This window comes from Papio anubis, chromosome X (genome assembly GCF_008728515.1).
Source record: "Papio anubis isolate 15944 chromosome X, Panubis1.0, whole genome shotgun sequence".
Taxonomy (NCBI): domain Eukaryota; kingdom Metazoa; phylum Chordata; class Mammalia; order Primates; family Cercopithecidae; genus Papio; species Papio anubis.
In genome coordinates, this window is record NC_044996.1 from 97,185,819 (window position 1) to 97,204,264 (window position 18,446).

The 18,446-nt window shown below is 44.1% G+C and overlaps 2 protein-coding genes across 4 annotated transcripts in view; one reads left to right on the top strand and one right to left on the bottom strand.

Moving 5' to 3' along the window:
- LOC116272089 (putative protein SSX8) overlaps window positions 1–2,812 on the bottom strand; it is a 54,922-nt gene extending 52,110 nt beyond the window's left edge. For both annotated transcript variants that reach the window (XM_031660927.1, XM_031660926.1), the window contains exons 1-2: window positions 2,278–2,812; window positions 262–350 (exon numbers count right to left, since the gene is read on the bottom strand). In XM_031660927.1, the coding sequence (XP_031516787.1) occupies window positions 262–330 (69 nt within the window). In that variant the 5' untranslated portion in view covers window positions 331–350; window positions 2,278–2,812. The remainder of the gene's footprint in view (window positions 1–261; window positions 351–2,277) is intronic.
- Window positions 1–18,446, top strand: part of LOC100998162 (putative protein SSX8) — a 148,850-nt gene that overhangs the window by 24,990 nt on the left and 105,414 nt on the right. The gene's annotated exons all lie outside the window — the stretch shown is intronic.

Here is an 18,446-nt window from a genome sequence, read left to right on the forward strand (position 1 = left end):
AGTAGGGCTTTAATGCTGCTGGCTGGCTCTCTTCCCACCTTCCAGAATGGACTAAGAGTCGCCAAATGTAGTGCAGGGTCACAGACTTGTCTCCAGGGATTCTAGGTGATGACAGAGTGAGGGTGGGAGGCTCCCAAGGGTCCAGATCTCCCCAGAGACCCTGCTCCTTGTTCCCAGTACCTCTGTCCTCCCCTCCTCAGAAATTTGGTCACCCTACTCTGTTCCCTGGACCACTGCTATGCCCCCTCCAGATCACCTCACCTTGCTTCTCTTCTTTGATGTTTTAGCATTATCCCTGGGTCTCTTTGCAAAGGCGTTGTCTCCATTCATGGCACCGAGAGCAGTCTGACCTGCAAGAGAAACAGTCTGAGACCTTTGGTCCTGTGGAGGGAGAAATCAGTGAAGGCCGGCCACACTCAGTCACCTGGAATCAGTTGTTCCTTTTCTCCATTGGGAGCTTATCTGTCCCTGAGTAAGGACATGGGGAGTAGTCAGATGAAAACAGGGAGCCAGGAGTTTCTGGGAGAAGTATTGATTGGGATGACAGGTTTCCTATGGGCAAAGCAGTCTTGAGTCTTTGGGAGGGGGTTAGCCAATGTCGTTAGTAGTTTCCCTGGAGCTAGGCTTACCCTGAAAGATGTACAGACCCTTGTTGGGGAGGCAGGGACGTGACTGTGTAATTTTATTGAGTGTGGGCATTCTGATGCCTCCACTCATTCAATAAAGGAAGGGAAGTGACTCCCAGAGATAACATGGTCTCTTTGGTAATGGATCTGATCAGGCAGAGGGATGGGGGGGTTCTGTTCCGTTGAAGAGAAATGACCTTCGCTAACATGAACAGATTTAGAGGCTATTACTGGGTTACCTGTAAATTTTTAGAAGGAAGAGAGCTAGAATCTCCGAGACTACAAGAGCCCGCCATCCCTTAGAGAGAATGTGTGGCGTTTCAAGTTGCAGCAAGCGGCCAGGCGCAGTGGCTCATGGCTATAATCCCAGCATTTTGAGAGGCCGAGGCATGCAGATCGCTTGAGCCCAGGAGGTTGAGATCAGCCTGGGAAACATAGCAAAATCCCTATCTCTACAAAAAAAAAAAAAGAAAAAGAAAAAAAAAACGCAAAAAAATTAGCTGGGGGTGGTGGCACAGGCCTGTAACATCTCAGCACCTTGGCTGGCCAAGGGGGGCAGATCGCTTGAGCCCACAAGGTCGATACCAGCCTAGCCAACCTAGCAAAACCCTCTAGTAAAAAAATAAAATAAAATAAAAAGTATTGGTGGGGGCAGGGTAGTGCTCACCTGTAGTCCCTAGGCTGAGGCAAGAGATCTCTTGAGCCCAGGAAGTTGAGGCCAGCCTGGCTAACATAGCAAAACCCCACTTCTACTAATAACAATAACAACAACAAAAAAAAACAGCATGGGCGAGGTGGTTCCTGCCTGTAGTTCTGAGGCCGAGGTGGGAGGATGGCTTGAGGCCAGGAGGTCAAGCCCAGCCTGGCCAACATAGCGAAACCCCGTCTCTACTAAAAAGAACAACAACAATAACAACAACAAACTAGCAGGGGCGGAATGGCACACATCTGTAGTCCTGAGGCCAAGGTGCAAGGATTGCCTGAGCCCAGGAGGTTGAGGCCAGCCTGGCCAACATAGTGAAATCCGGTTTCTACTAAAATCAACCAAACAAACAAACAAAAGGGTGGGAAGGGTCGTGTACTTCTGTAGTCCTAGGGCCGAGGTGGAAGGATTGCTTAAGCCCAGGTGGTCGAGGCCAGCCTGGCAAACATAGCGAAACCATCCATACTAAAAAAATGAAAAATAGAAAATATTAGTGGGAGCAGGTTGCTGCCTGCCTGTAGTCCCGAGGCCGAGGCGGGAGGACTGCTTGAGCCCAGGCGGTTGAGGCCAGCCTGGCCAACATGGCGAAACTGTCTCTACTAAAAAAAATGAAAAATAAAAAATATTAGTGAGGGCGGAGTGGTGCGTGCCTATAGTCCCGAGGCCGAGGTGGGAGGATTACTTGAGCCCAGGCAGCCGACATAACGAATCCCCGCCTCTACTAAAATACAAAAATGAAAAAATGTTTCCAGAGGTGGGACGGCACAGGCCTGTAGGCGCGAGGCCCAGGCGGGATGCTCCTCCATGATGATCGCCCTGAAAGGCATTAGTTGTCTTTCAGTCCTCAAGATTTTCGGAAGCCCAAGCACTTGAGGCCCCTACGGAGGCTTCCTCCTTTTCTATCTGCCCCCGTTGGCCCATCTAGGGTGTCCCTTCAAGAGAACCTACCTCAGAGACAAAGTAGTGGTGGCGAGGTCAGCAGCAGTTGGTGACAAAGTGTGGCTGGAGGAGGAGAAAATATTCTGTGATGTCACTGCCCCAGGATGATGGACCAATCAGGGCAGTCAGTGAACTCCATCTGGCCAATTAGAAGTCAGAACAGTAGGCGGGACAAGCCAAGCTGATGTGGGGTCTCTCAGTCCAGGCTCCAGGGACAGAACCTCCTCAAAGCAAGGGCAGAGACTCTGATTTTCCCGCCTAAAGCATCCCCTGGGATTGGCTACTCCAAGTTCAGAGTACGCATGCTCTGATTTTCTCTTTAAATCCTTTCAAAATCAGAGTACCCATGGGCTGGTTTTGTCTTGCCGTTTTTCCTATCCCCCCCACACCCCCCACGGTGCATTTGTTATCCAGTTTTAATAAGCAGTGTATACGAAGCAGGTCGCCATCTCAAATCCTTCCTGTCAGTTTTTAACTTTTTCATGTATGGGATTTTTCCTAGGAACTCTGTAGTAACGTAAGAAATTTGGGCCGGGCACGGTGGCTCACTCTTGTAATCCCAGCACTTTGGGAGGCCACAGCCGGTGGATCGCTTGAACCCGGGAGGCAGAGGTTGCAGTGAGCCACGATCACGCCAGTGCACCCTAGCCTGGGCAACAGAGCGATACCCTGTCTCTTTTCTCTACACACACACAAAATAAAATTAGCGAGGTGGGGTGGTGTGCCTGTAGTCCGTTACTCAGGATGCTGGGTTAGGAAGATTGCTTGAGCCCAGGAGTACGAGGTTGCAGTGAGCCATGATTCGGCAACTGCTGCCTACCTGGGCCACAGAGCAAGATATTGTCCAAAAAAGAGAGAGAGAGATAGAGAGAAAGAAAGAAAGAAAAATTTCAATGAGTCAGTCCCAGTGGCTTATGCCTGTAATCCCAACACTTTGAGAGGGTGAGGCAGGAGGTGGAAGGATCACTTGAGGCCAGGAGTTCCAGAACAATCTGGGATACATAGTGATACCCCCATCTCTATAAAAAAATTTTTTAAAAAGAAATTTAAACTAAAAAAACTCACTTCTATATATGTTTTTTTCTAAAAGACCAAAAAACCAGAAATATATTTTACCCATTGATATTAATAATATTTATAATAATAGTATTAAAAAGAGTATGTAATTAGGGCCCACTGTGTTCATCAGGGAGCTCATAAGTCAATTTGTCTAAGAAGTCTCCCTTACCCCCATCCCTAGCACCTCCAACAAGTCCCCATTCCTCTCTAGGCTTTCCATGTACAGCCCTGATCTCTCTAAGATCCCCCCAGGATGACAGGGAGCTCTCTTAGGGCAGGGACAGGGCAATGGCCCTTGAGCCCAGCACAAAGCCCTTTATGTGCATCTTCCCATTGATTTTCACAACCTTCTCTTGAGTTAAATACTATTATCATCCCCAGTGTGCAGATGTTGAGACTGAGGCTCAGAGAATTAAGCAGTCTGCTCAAGGTCAGTGGGTGACACAGCTGGGATTCACCCAGAAGTTGAACTGAGTCCAAAATCTGTGCTTTTATTTATGTATTTATTTATTTTTAATGAAAATAATTTCCATAATCTTATCTCAAATTGTAATCCCCACGGATTAAAAATCCCAGTGGGGGAGGTTTTCCCCTTGCTCTTCTTGTGACAGTGAGTTCTCACGAGATCTGATGGTTTTATAAGCGTCTGGCATTTCCCCTGCTGGCACTTCTGTCTCCTGCCACTATGTGAAGAAAGTATCTGCTTCCTCTTCACCTTTGGCCATGATTGTTTCCTGAGGCCTCCCCAGCCATGCGGAACTGTGAGTCAGTTAAATCTCTTTCATTTATAAATTACCCAGTCTCGGGCAGTTCTTTATAGCAGCATGAGAATGGACTAATGCATGGCTGCATCACTCTAATCTCTATCTCCATGGTCATTGCCTTTGTTTGTTTTCTGTTACTATAACGGAATACCACAAATTGGGTAATTTATAAAGGATAGAAGTTTATTTAGTGTACAGTTCTAGAGGCTAGGAGTCCAAGAGCATGGCGTTGGCATCTGGTAAGGGTTGTGCTATGATGGAAGGATGAAAGACAAAAGCAAGTGCAGGAGACAGACAGAGAAAATGTGGCTAAACTCCCTTTTATAACAAGCCCAGTCTCGTGATAACTAATCCAATCTTTTGATAATGGCCTTAATCACTTCCTCACAGCCCCACCTCTTAATATTGTTACAATGGCAATTACATTTCAACACAAGTTTTGGTGGGGACATTCAAATCATGGCAGTCATACTGCCTTCTTCTCTTCTCGCTGTGTCAGATCTCCCTACCTCAATCTGATAAGGACATTCAATGTTACATTTAGGGCCCACCCAGATAATCCAGGAGAATCTCCCCATCTCAGGATCTTTAACACAATTACGTTTTTCTTTCTTTTTTTTTTTTTTTGAGACGGGGTCTCACTATGTCACCCAGGCTGGCGTGCAGAGGTGTGATCTCAGCTCACTACAACTTCTGCCTCCTGGGTTCAAGCAATTCTCTGCCTCAGCCTCCCGAGTAGCTGGGATTACAGGTGCTTGCCACCATGCTCAGCTAATTTTTGTATTTTTAGTAGAGACAGGGTTTCACCATCTTGGCCAGGCTGGTCTTGAACTCCTGACCTCGTGACCCACTGGCCTCAGCCTCCCAAAATGCTGGGATTACAGGTGCGAGCCACCACACTTGACCAACATAATCACTTTTTTTGTTGTAAGTTAACACTCACAGGTTCCAGGGGTTACTATGTGGCTATCTTTTGGAGGGGCATTGTTCAGTCTACCACAGCCTGCCCTCTGGCTCCCGAGGATTCACATCTCTTCCACGTGCAAAATACATGCACCCCATCCCCAAATCCTCAAATGTCTCAAACCATGCAACATTCGCAGAAGTCTGACATCTTATCCAAATAAGATCAGTTCAGAAGTACCAAGTCTCCTCATCTAAAACAGATATGGATGAGACTCTGGTTATGAAACATCCTGGGGCAAAATTCTCCTGCTGTGAATTCGTGACACTAGAAAACAAGTTATCTGTTCCAAAAATACAGTGGCAGGGCAGGTGTAGGATAATAGTTACAGATGTTTCCATTTCAAATGGGAGAAAATGGAAGAAAGGAAGGAGTCGCTGCTTCCAACCATTTTGAAATCTAGCAGGACAAATTCCATTTGTTTTCAAGGACCCAGAAAAATCTTCTGTAGCTTGAAGCTCTCCCCTCTGGTCCCATAGCCCTCCTCTCAGAATGTATGTCATAGTGATTCACACCTTTAGACCAGCAGGTCCTTTGTGGATCTTTCCCAGATAATATCATTTCTATTACCGGCTATGGCTGAGCATAGTGGAAGAGCTCCTTGAGTCATGTGCCTAGTCTCTTCAGCACTAGCAAACATGGCCCCATTCTTGACTTTCTCTCTAGAGCATACCTTCCTGATAGAGCATACCTTCCTGACAGTGCCTCTCCTAATTTTAGTGTCTTTTGCAATCTTGATAGGCTGAGAATTTCCCTGGATCCTTTTTGCTTAAGAGTCCTTTCCTCCGTTTATCCCTTTCCTCTAACATTTTACTAGTACTTGGATTGGAGTCCAATATAAAAATGAAAAATTATGGGACTAAGACTGGGGATAAAAAATGATGGAATCTCTAGGCAAGTTGTTGAGGGTTTATGAAGGAAGAGCCTTGGAAAAGGAGTCTTACATATGATCAGATTAGTTGGGATTGAAAATAAATTGTTTATCAGTTTTTCTAAAAATTGAACATTAGTGTCAAGGGTGCACTGAAGCAGGGTGAGTCTGCTCCTCTAGGTTTGAAATAGGTTTTCTTAACATGTTGATCTGTTTTTCTTTTAAACAATCAGTCAAAAAAAAATGGGGATTTTGTGTTTTAAGATAGTTTCCTGACTGCGTTTATTAAGTTTTCATTTTTGTTTTTGTTTTTCTGAGATGGAGTGTTCCTCTGTAGCCCAGGGTGGTGCGATCCAGCCACTGCAGTGAGCAAAGTTGCTCACTGCAACTTCCACCTCCCAGGTTCAAGTGATTCTTGTGCCTCAGCCTCCCGAGTAGCTGGGATTACAGGTGCCCACCACCACGCCCAGCTAATTTTTGTGTTTTTAGTAGAGACAGGGTTTCACCATGTTGGCCAGGCTTGTCTTGAACTCCTGTCCTCAAGTGATCTGCCCTCCTTGGCATCCCAAAATGCTGGGATTACCGACGTGAGCCACTGCACCCAGCTATAATTAGCAATAGTATAATAAATTTGGTTTGTACAATGGTTTTGAACGAAGATCCCAAGCCTAGAGGCCACCAACTAAACAAATCAAAAGATAGTGGGGGAAGTGAATGAGGCCTTTTATAGTCTTTGGGTAGCATTTTAGGACTGGGTTGAATTAAAGCAGTGTGCCAACTCTATAAAAGGGACCACTAGTTGAAGTAAAGGATTTAGGGATCAGGGTCTGTCAAGTGAAAAATGTAGACATTAAATAAAGGGTAAGAGTCTCCTTATGATATGAAGACTTATTCTGACATCTTGGGAAAAGCTGTCTACAGTGTGGAAACATCAACTTCTCATCCTGATCTGTCATTTCAGTATCTCTGGTTATGGCATTGGACAGTTTGGTGAACTTTTTGTGTGGTCCATACATCAGGTAAGAAACTTGTTCTTTAAAATTTATGCAGTTTTATCTTATAGGACTTGTAAATAAAAAATAAAATCCTAAGCCCCCTGCCCCCAAGCATCTGAATGGACTTCCTCCTCAGCCATGGCTCTTTTAAAATTTAACCTGAGAGATGGTTTCAGGCCATGACAGGAAGTGGGGATCAGACATGCCTCATTATACCTCTCTGGCATCAACATCAACACAGACTTGAAGTCTGATAGGAAACATGTTGGCCGGGCGCAGTGGCTCACCCTTGTAATCCCAGCACTTTAGGGGGGTGAGGAGGGTGGATCATGAGGTCAGGAGATGAACACCATCCTGGCTAACACAGTGAAACCCTATCTCTACTAAAAATACAAAAAAATTAGCCGGGCGTGGTGACACATACCTGTAGTCTCAGCTACTCAGGAGGCTCAGGCAAGAGAATCATTTGACCCGGGAGCTGGAGGTTGCAGTGAGCGGAGAAGGAGCCACTGCACTCTAGCCTGGCAACATAGCGAGACTCCATCTCAAAAAGAAAAAAAAAAAAAAACAAAACAGAACTTGTTACAACCTGTTCTCTCTGAAGCATAATACCTGAAGTCTTCCTCTGCAAATAAGAACTTAAAAAAAAAAAATAAGAACGACTCACTTCACATAATAAACTTTCACAGTGGTTAAAGCAGAGTCCTGCTTAGCAATACACAAAAATTCTCCTTTGTGATCCACTCATTTTACTGCTGTTGACTTTATTGCTCATGCTTTCGGACAGAGACACTCTCCTTTGACCAAACTTAAGTGGGGCTCCTCTGAGTTCGGTTTCTGACTAGGTCCCAACCTCGGGCTTTGTCCTTCATCCAGGGACTCTGTCCATTTAGCCTGTTTCAGCAAAAATCCTGTCAAGTCAGTTTTACCTGAGTCTCCCTGCCCCTGAGGTTTCCTCCAAGTAATTTCCCATCTTCTGACCCCCCGCTCCTACTCCTTGACTACAAATCCCCACTTGTCCTCGGTGGAGTTGAAGTCAATCCTAATATCCTAATATCACTCTCCCACAGCAGGACCCCATTGCAGTGGTCCCTGTACTTATCATAGTAGTAAAATCGTCCTTACGATCTTTTTTTTTTTTTTTAATTTTCAGAGACAAAGTCTTACTCTGTCACTCAGGCTGGAGTGCAGTGACCCAATTCTAGCTCACTGCAGCCTCAAACTCCAGGGCCCAAGCAATCTTCCTGCCCCAGTCTCCCGAGTAGCTGGGACTACAGGTATGCACTGCCACACCCAGGTATTTTTTTTTTTTTTAATTCTCTACAGACTCAGGAACTTGAAATGCCCATCTAATTTTGTATGTTTTGTAGAGACAGGGTTTCGCCATGTTGCCCAGGCTGGTCTTGAATTCCTGGTGTCAACCACTCCTCTTGCCTCGGGCTCCCAAAGTGCTGGGATTACAGGCATGAGCCACTGCAGCTGGCCCTTTCTTACAGCCTTTAATAAGTGCAATATATAGTTGTTTGCTTTAACATTTCCCTCTGTCTTCAATCTCCTGAAGTATTATATGTCTGACTTTGCCTTACCCCACCAAATACAAAAATTCCTTTCTTTTGCTGGGAGCAGTGGCTTACCCCTATAATCCTAGCACATTGGGAGGCCAAGGTGGGTAGATCATCCCAGGTCAGGAGTTCCAGATCAGCCTGGCCAACATGGCGAGACCCCATCTCTACTAAAAGTGCAAAAATTAGCTGGGTGTGGTGGTGTGCACCTGTAGCTACTCAGGAGGCTAAGGAGGAGCATCACTTGAAACTGGGAGGCAGAGGTTACAGTGATTCGAGATCATGCCACAGCATGCCAGCATAAGTGACAAAGCAAGACTCTGTTTCAAAAAAAAAAAAAAATTCCTTTCGTTCAACACTGGAGTTATTACACCATTGTTTCCTTGCCTCCAGTGTGGTGTTTGAGAGATCCGATGAAGGTTTAAATATTTTTCCTTTGTAAGTAACCTGCTATTTCTCTCTGATCATTAAAAAAATTTTTTTTGTCTTTCACAATTTTTCGTTTCACCGTTCTTGTGTGTGTGTGTACGATGATCCCTTTAAATCTTAAGACATTTGTCTAAATCTGAGAACTTCTCATTCATTACTTGTTTAAGTACACTCTCCTTTTTAATGACTATATTCTCTTCTTATAAGGCTACTATTGGATGTATTTCAACATTTGTTCTTCTATCCTCCCTACTAATTAACTTTTCTTTCATTTACTTCATCTCTATCCATTACCGATTACTTTTATGAATTCTTTAGACTCATTTCCTCAACTCAGTAATTGCTTTTTCAACTATATCAGTTTTAATATCCAACCTATTCCACTGAATTATGTATTTGAGCAGTTAATATTTTCATATCCAATCTATGCAATAGGTTTTCTTTTTATTTATGTATTTGAGACAGAGTCTTGCTCTTTCACCCAGGCTGGAGTGCAGTGACTCGATCTTGGCTCACTGCACCTCTGCCTCCGGAGTCCAAGCAATTCTCCTTCCTCAGCTCCTTGAGTAACTGGGACCACAGTCGTGTGACCCTATGCCAGGCTAATTTTTGTATTTTTAGTACAGATGGGGTTTCACCATGTTGGTCAGGCTGGTCTCGAACTCCTGATCTCAGGCGAGCCGCCTGCCTCAGCCTCTCAAAGTGCTGGGATTACAGGCGTGAGCCACCATGCCCAGCCTTTTGTTGTTGTTGTTGTTAAGATGGTTTCACTATTGCCCAGGCTGAAGTGCAATGGTGTGATCTCACCTCACTGCAACCTCCGCCTCCCAGGTTCAAGTGATTCTCCTGCCCCAGCCTCCTGAGTAGCTGGGGTTACAGGCATGCACCACCACCCCCAGCTAATTTTGTATTTTTAGTAGAGATGGTGTTTCGCCATGTTGGTCAGGCTGGTCTCAAACTCTTGACTTCAGGTGATCATCCCACCTCGGCCTTCCAAAGTACTGGGATTACAGGCGTGAGCCACCACACCTGGCCTATCAGATAGTTTTTCTGTATAACTCTTTCTTCCTGGGAAGATGTGTCAGCCCAGACACTCCACATGAGTTTCAGGGTTTCTGGATAGATAGGTCTTAGGGTACAGAGCCTCCAGAGCTGAGCTGAGTCAATTTTTCTTTCCGGCCCCTAGCCTATGAGTCCCCAGAGACACTTACAGGATTTCTGCCTTACAGTGTGAAGGGAGTCTATGGGTGAGTGATATTGGTTGTAATTGCCTAGCTCAGAGGTCAGAGGGAGAGGTAGGAAAGGAATGCTCAGTTACTGGCCAGCTTTGATGAGTCTGCACTTTTTCTAGGAACTTTCCAAGCCCCCATTCCTTAATGTTATCACACCACTTTGGGTTAGCACTGGGTCTGCCCTGCCAAGTGTCTGCTCTGCATGTTCACAGAACAGGTAATAAGCCTTCCAGAAAACAAGGACAAAAAAAAAAAAAAAAAAAGGATGCAACTTAGAAAGCTCCATCTGGGCTGATCCTCCATCTGTGGCCTCTGACCTTTTCCCACTCGAAGACATGTCATCCCCGAGTTGGGCCAAACCATCAAGGGTTTTGTTACTGGGAGCTGTTCTGAACTCCCAAATAGCTGGGATTTCAGGCGCCCTCCACCAACTCCTAGTAGAGATGGGGTTTCACCATGTTGGCCAGGTTGATCTCAAACTCCTGACCTTAGGTGATCTGCCTGCCTTGGCCTCCCAAAGTACTGGGATTACAGGCATGAGCCACGGCGCCCGGCCCAGTCTTTCTATTCTCTATCTCTGGAACTTCTTCTTTTTTTTTTTCTTGAAATAGAGTCTCACTCTGTTGCCCAGGTTGGAGTGCAGTGGCACAATCTCGGCTCACTGCAACTTCTGCCTCCCAGGTCCAAGTGATCTTCCTGCCTCAGCACTGCTAGCAGCTAGGATTACAGGCATATGCCACCATGCCTGGCTAATTTTTTTAATTTTTAGTAGAGATGGGGTTTCACCACGTTGGCCAGGCTGGTCTCAAACTCTTGACCTCAGGTGATCCACCCACCTCGGCTTCCCAAAGTGCTGGGATTACAGGCATGAGTCACTGCCCCTGGTGTATCTCTGGAACTTTTATTGGATGAATGTTGAAACTTCTGGGATCTATTCTCCATTTCCTTTATTATTTTCATTTCATACATTCTATTTTGTAATCCTTTTCTGTTGTACGGTGAAGTAGTGCCATGCCTGAACACATTTTTTTCATTGGGTTGTTCCAGTTTCTCTTATTGATATGCAAAAGCTCTGTTGTATATTAGAGATGGTTACTTTTAATTTGTTGTGGATGCTTCACCAATTTCCCCAAAATTTGCCTTTTAAAACAGTTGTTTATGGTGTCTTTTGAATTAGATGATACTTTAATTTTTACATTTTTAAATTTGTCAGATTCATTGTTTATAGCCTTGGTGTAATGTCAGGAAGTGCCTATGCCAACTCAAGATGTCTTACATGGTAATATTTTCCTAAATTTTCATCTAGTTCTTTATGACTTCACATTTTCACATTTAAGTCACTGAATTTTTAGAATTTATTATTTTATGTGGTTCAAAGTAAGGATTTAATCTTCATTTTTTCAAATGGATAGACACTTGTCAAGCAATCATTTATTATACAAGCCATCATCTTTTGTCCCTGTTTGGAAATGCATGCTGAAGTTTGCATATAGATTAGTCTGTTTCTTGACCTTCTATTTTATTTCACTAATAAATGTTTCCATGTGTTTTCATTTTTGATTGCTGCTGTAACAAATTTTCAATAGCTTAGACAACGCTGGGCATGGTGGCTCACGCCTATAATCCCAGCACTTTGTGAGGCCGAGACCCGTGGATCGCTTGAAGTCAGGAGTTCAAGACCAGCCTGGCCAACATAGTGAAATCCCCTCTCTACTAAAAATACAAAAATCAGCCAGGTGTGGTGGTGCACACCTGAAATTCCAGCTACTCGGGCCGCTGAGAGGAGGCGGAGGTTGCAGTGAGCCAAGATCACCCCACTGATCTCCAGTTTGGGCGACACAAGTGAGATTCCATCTCAAAAAATATTTTTATAGCTAAGACAATTTTTGGAAAAGAAGAATAAGGTGGGAGGAATGGCTCTACCACATTTCAGTACTTCTTATATAGCTACAGGAATCAAGACTGTAGTATTGGGAGAAGAATAGACACTCAGATCACTGGAACAAAATAGAGAACCTAGAAATAGCCCCACACTGATTTTTTACAAAGAGACAAAAAGAAGGAAGGATCGTCTGCTTAACAAATGGTGCTGGAGCAGTTGCATATCCATAGGCAAAAAAAAAAAAAAAAAAAAAGACCTAATCTTCATATTTTTATACCAAAAAACCTCAAGTGGATCATAGATTTAAATCTAAAATATAAAACTAAAAAACAAACTTTTGCAGGAAAGCACAGGACAAATGTCTGAGATCTAGGGCATAGTCAATGGTTCAAAAAGCACAATCCATAAGGAAAACAAATAAATTAGATTACATCCAATTTAAAACTTGTGCTCTGCAAGAAACCCTGTTAAAAGGACGAAAAAACAGGGTCTGGACTAGGAGAAAATGTTTGCAAACCACATATCCAAGAAAGGACTCACATCCAGAATATATAATGGATATGTGTAGTACTCTCAAAACTCAATGGTAGGCTGAGCGTGGTGGCTCGAGCTTGTAATCCCAGCATATTGAAAGGTCAAGGTGGACGGAGGACAGATCCCTTGAGGCCTGGAATTCGAGACCAGCCTGGGAAACATGGCAAAAACCCATCTCTACTAAAAATACAAAAATTAGACTGGCATGATGATGCCCGCCTGTAATCCCAGCTATGTGGGAGGCTGAGACATGAGAATCATTAGAACCTGGGAGGCGGAAATTGGAGTGAGCCAAGATCGTGCCACTGCACTCCAGCCTGGGTAACAGAGCGAGATTCTGTCTCAAGAAAAATAATAATAATAATAAAAAAACCTCAACGGTAAAAAATACAAACAAATAATCCAATTAGAAAATCATGAAAAGATGTGAACATACATTTCACTGAAGAGGAAACAAGCAAATAAGCACATGAAAAGATGCTCAATGCTCATTTGCTTCATTAGGTACAAACTAAGACCATGATGTGGTATCACTACACACTTATTACAATAGCTAAAATAAAAGACATAGTGAGAACACCAAGTGGTGACAAGGATGCGGAGAAACTGGACATCTAGTAAAATGCTTCTGGGAAGGTAAAATCTTACAGCCACTCTGGAAAGCAGTTTGGTAGTTTCTTATAAAATGAAACATGTAATGACCATACAATTCAACAATTACACTTCAGAGAAATTAAAACGTATGCCTATCCAGAAACTTGTACATAATTGTTCATAGCAGCTTTACTGTAATAGCCAAAAGCTGGAAATAATCAATATGTTCTACAATAAGCAAATGGTTGAACTGTGGTACATCTGTACCGTGGAATACTACTCAGTAATAAAAATGAACTACTGACTGGGCCCAGTGGCTCACCTGCTTGGGAAACATAGCAAAAGGCAGGGTATTGCATGCCTGTAATCTCAAAGCTGAGGTGGGAGTATTGCTTGAGCCCAGGGGATCGAGACCAACCTGGTCAACATAGCAAAACGGTCTCTACTAAAAAAATCAAAAATAAAAATTTTAGTCGGGGTGGGGTGGTACATGCCTGTAGTCCTGAGATAGAGGCAGAAGGATTGTTCAGTGTGCTGGGATTACAGGTGTGAGCCACTGCTCCTGGCTGATTGTTGCATCTTGAAATGCCCCACATTCTCTCTAAGTGATGGCGGGCTCTTGTAGTCTCAGAAATTCTAGCTCTCTTCCTTCTAATAATTTACAAGTCACCCATTAATAGCCTCTAAACCCGTTCATATTAGAGATACTCATTTCTCTTCAACAGAACAGAACCCCCCATCACTCTGCCTGAACAGATCCATCACCAGAGAGACCATGTTATCTCTGGGACTTTATATATTGAGTGGGGGTGTCAGAACGCCCCCACTCAATACAATTACACAGTCACATCTCTGCCTCCCCAACAGGGGTCTGTACATCTTTCAGGGTAAGCCTAGTCCCGGGGAAACTACTAACAACAGTAGCCAACCCCCTCCCAAAGACTCAAGGCTGCTATGCCCATAGGAAACCTGTCATCCACAATCAACACTTCTCCCAGAGACCCCTGGCTCCCTGTTTCCATCTGACTTCTCCCCTTACTCACGGACAGATAAGCCCTGGATGGAGAAATGCAACACCTGATTCCAGGTGACTGAGTGTGACCGGCCTTCACAGATTTCTCCCTAAAGACTCAGGCTGTTTCTCTTGCAGGTCAGACTGGTCTTGGTGCCGTTAATAGAGATGACGCCTGTGCAAAGAGGCCCAGGGATGATGCTCAAATACCAGAGAAGATACAAAAGATGAGGTGACCTGGAGGGGCAAAGCAGTGGCCCAGGGGACAGTGGGAGTGAGCAGGTTTCTGAGGAGGGGAGGACAGAGATACTGGGGATAAGGAGCAGGGTCTCGGGGGAGATCTGGACCCTTGGGAGCCTCCCACCCTCACTCTGTCATCACCTAGTATCCCTGGAGACAAGTCTGTGATCTTGCACTTCATTTGGTGACTCTCAGTCCATTCTGGAAGGTGGGAAGAGAGTCAGCCAGCAGCATTAAAGCCCTACTGTGTGGCAGAGTACAAGCTAGTGTAGGTCCCCCATGTTCTGTCAGTTAGCCATGGCATCAACCAGGACAGATTATCATCCCCACTTCCCAGATCCAGCACACAGGAAGCGGCTCCAGCTGAATGGCAGACATCCCTAGCTGAGACACTGCCAGAATTCCTTTTTCTTTTTTTCCTAGGCCTTTGATGATATTCCCAAATATTTCTCTAAGAAAAAGTGGGAAAAGATGAAAGCCTTGGAGAAAATCATCTCTGTGTATATGAAGAGAAAGTATGAGGCCATGACTAAACTCAGTAACAGAACGTTCTAGGCACACACAAGTCTGGGGACACGTGAGCATCCCTTTTTCTGCTTTGGCTACTTTTAGGCTGCAGAAAGTACCCCACATTTTCCTTTTGTGAAGAGAAAATTTGCAAGACAGCTTCTGGGTGTTCTGCTCTTCTGTATCCTGTCAGGGCCGAGGGCAGGGACTGGCCACAGTGGAGCTCATATCTGTATCCTGCACATTTCTCTCCCTTAGGCGTCTGTTCTGATGAGCCCAACTGTCTCTGTGGCATCCTGGCACCCTATCCCCAAACCCCCAAACACACACACCTACCCTACCATCTTCCTCTTGGCTTCTCTCTCTCTCTCTCTCTCTCTTTTTTTTGAGTCAGACTCTCACTCTGTCATCTAGCTTAGAGTGCAGTAGTGCAATCATAGCTCACTGTAGCCTCGAAATCTGGGCTTCAAGCAATCCTCCCGCCTCAGCTATCATACAAGTCACCATACCACCACCATATATTTTTATGGATAATAAGTAAATGGTAAATGTATACAAACATGAATGTGAATAAAAAGCCATCAAATTAAGGTGACTGCCTGTAAGTGGAGGAGGGAAGGCAGGGATTGGTGAGCGCTGCACAGACAGCTTCAGCCGTGACTTGTTGATAGTGCGTTTTCTTTGTTTTTGAGGTGGAGGTTCGCTCTTGTCGCCCAGGCTTGAGTGCAATAAGGCAATCTCAGCTCACTCTAACTTTCACCTCCTAGGTTCAAGTGATTTTCTTGCCTCAGCCTCCCGAGTAGCTGGGGTTACAGGTGCCTACCCCCACACCCAGCTAATTTTTTTATTTTTGGTAAAGAAGGGGGGTTTCACCATGCTGGCCAGGCTGGTATCAAACTTCCTGACCTCAGGTGATCCACCCGCCTCAGCCTCCCAAAGTGCTGGGATTACCAGTGTGAGCTACCACGCCCGGCCTGTTTGTAGTATTTCTAATATTCTGAATAAATAAATCAGACCTAACATAGCTGTGGGGCAATGTTGAGATCTGACTGGACTCAATATTATTTCCTATACTTTTCTGTGTGTTTGAAATATTTCTTTTTTAAAGAACATGTTGTTCTTCTAAGCACTGTTAATGAATCAAAGGACAATTAAGAAAATGTTACAAGTGAAAAAAAGAAAGAAAATGTTAAAACTGTAGATCCGCCAAAAACTTCCAGAGTTTGTCTCATTAACAGCATATGGGTATTGGATAGGTATCTTATGAGTGAGGGTGATGGACACATTATGTAATAAAGATCACTGTTTTTCTGTATTTTATCAAAACCAAATACTCTTCTCATTCCCAAACAACCCCAATTCTCCGTGATGAGCTTGAAAGTGAGTTTGAAAGAGTGATCCCTTTGCGTAGAGAGCTTTGTGCATTTCAGGACTATTAAGGGGACATATGTGTTTACTTGCTCTTCTGCTCTGACAACATAATTATAAGACAAGGTCAGAATGTCCAAACTGTCTCCAATAGACCTATTACCCCCCAACTAAACAGGTCAGATTCTACATTCTCCCACAATCACTATAAGAGGTCTGAAAATCCAGTGCTTTAGTATCTGCCAAGTTTTTGATATTAAAGGAGTGTCTTTATACTGAAAATATTTCAGAGCCACTGGACTAAATCATCCATGATTCATCACACATTTAACAGCTTAATTGACATACCATAAGATTCACCCATTTGAAGTGTACAGTGATTTTTAGTTGTACTTCTTGAGTGGATACAGTTCAGATTCCCAACCAATCAATTTAATTTAATTATTTGGGAAAAAGTAAAAGATATGTAATGGAATAAGATGAGACTATGATGGGGTTTAGTTCCCATTTGATAAACTATGAAGATGGACAAGTCTGAACTGATCCCACAGATAAATGGACCAACCATGACTAAACATAATTCAGAAGCAAATCTCAAATAACTCCTCAATAATGAGTGCACTCATAACCCTCTGCTGCAGAATGCCCTCATGCAACAGAAGTCTCTCTGAAGTTTGGAAATCTTTACCAACCAAGAAAAATTCTGATGTATTCTCTTTCAGTTGAAAGTCCTCAGATGACTTTCAGCAGGCTACAGAGAATCTTCCTGAAAGTGAGTATCTCTCAAATCTAAAGGACCAGAGAACCTTTATCCCTTCATGGATGTGAACACTGGTAAGAGTGGGAGAATATCAAAAATGTCCTCACTGCCTCCTTCCCCCCATGTGTATCACAACGCCTAATGTAGCATCGACGGCTTAATAATACTAAGAGTTGTGATCCTTAATACTTCTTTTGTTTTCATAGAGATGCCAGATACTATTTTAAGCAGTTCACATGGATTAATTTATTTAATCCTTAAGGAGACCTCTATGACGTTGTTTCTATTATTATCTCCAAATAATGAGTCACACACTTCGGTTGTCATCCATATAAAAGCCACGTGACATGGCACAAATCTTCTAAGTTCTCTGAACTCCAGATTCCTGGTCCGTGAAATGGAAGTAAAGAATCATAGTTCATGTTTTAGATCATAGCTAACAGCAACATAATAATAAAATGAGGCTATCGGGGTACAGAGATGTTAAAGAATTTTCCTGGGGCACAGTGGCAGGGGTAGTCTAATCCAGAACTCCAAGCCATTTAAAGCTCATTCACGTTTGCATTTGTTTATGAAGTTCAGATGTTGCTCACTAGGGCTTTACCCCATAGGGCCTGCTGGTGCTTCTGTTTAGACACTCACTCTCGCAATAGGAAGGACCAGCTGGCCGCTGCTCTGTTACCGGGGCCGCTTGCATGGCTTAGGAATCGCTTTGACTGTTGGTCCCTCCCTACTGTGAGCTCCTTGAGTGCCTTGTCTGCACCTGGGGCATCTGGGAAGCCCCAGTCCCAGCCCAGTGATCCCTCGGAGGCCCCTGAATGAGTGATCCCACAAGTGCAGATTCAACTCTGGTTTAGAGGGTAAAGGGATCTGGGAGTTGGGTTGCCAGCATGGAGACTGAATTCAAAGAGGATCATGAAAGGTATTAATTGTTATTATGACTACATTTAAACAGGATTTACAAGCTCAAAGAGGACTTTCCCTTAGCCTGTTTTACATGTATTGTTCACTATTTCATAAGTGAGAAAGCTGAATACAAAGCAGCTTAAAGACCAGGCATGGTGGCTCACGACTATAGTCCCAGCACTTTGGGAGGCCGAGGTGGGCAGATCACAAGGTCAAGAGATCGAGATCATCCTGCCCAACATAGTGAAACCTCATCTCTACTAAAAATTCTAAATTTAGGGGGGCGTGGTAGCACCTCCCTGTAGCCCCAGATACTCTGGAGGCTGAGGAAGGAGAATCGCTTGAATGCAGGAGTCGAATGTTGCAGTGAGCCAAGATGGCACCAGTGCACTCCAGCCTGGAAGAGAGCAAGACAGCGTCTCAAAAAAAAAAAAAAAAAGAAGTAGCATAAGATTGGTGGTCAGTGACACATCCCAGTGCAACCAGAATTGTTATGAGT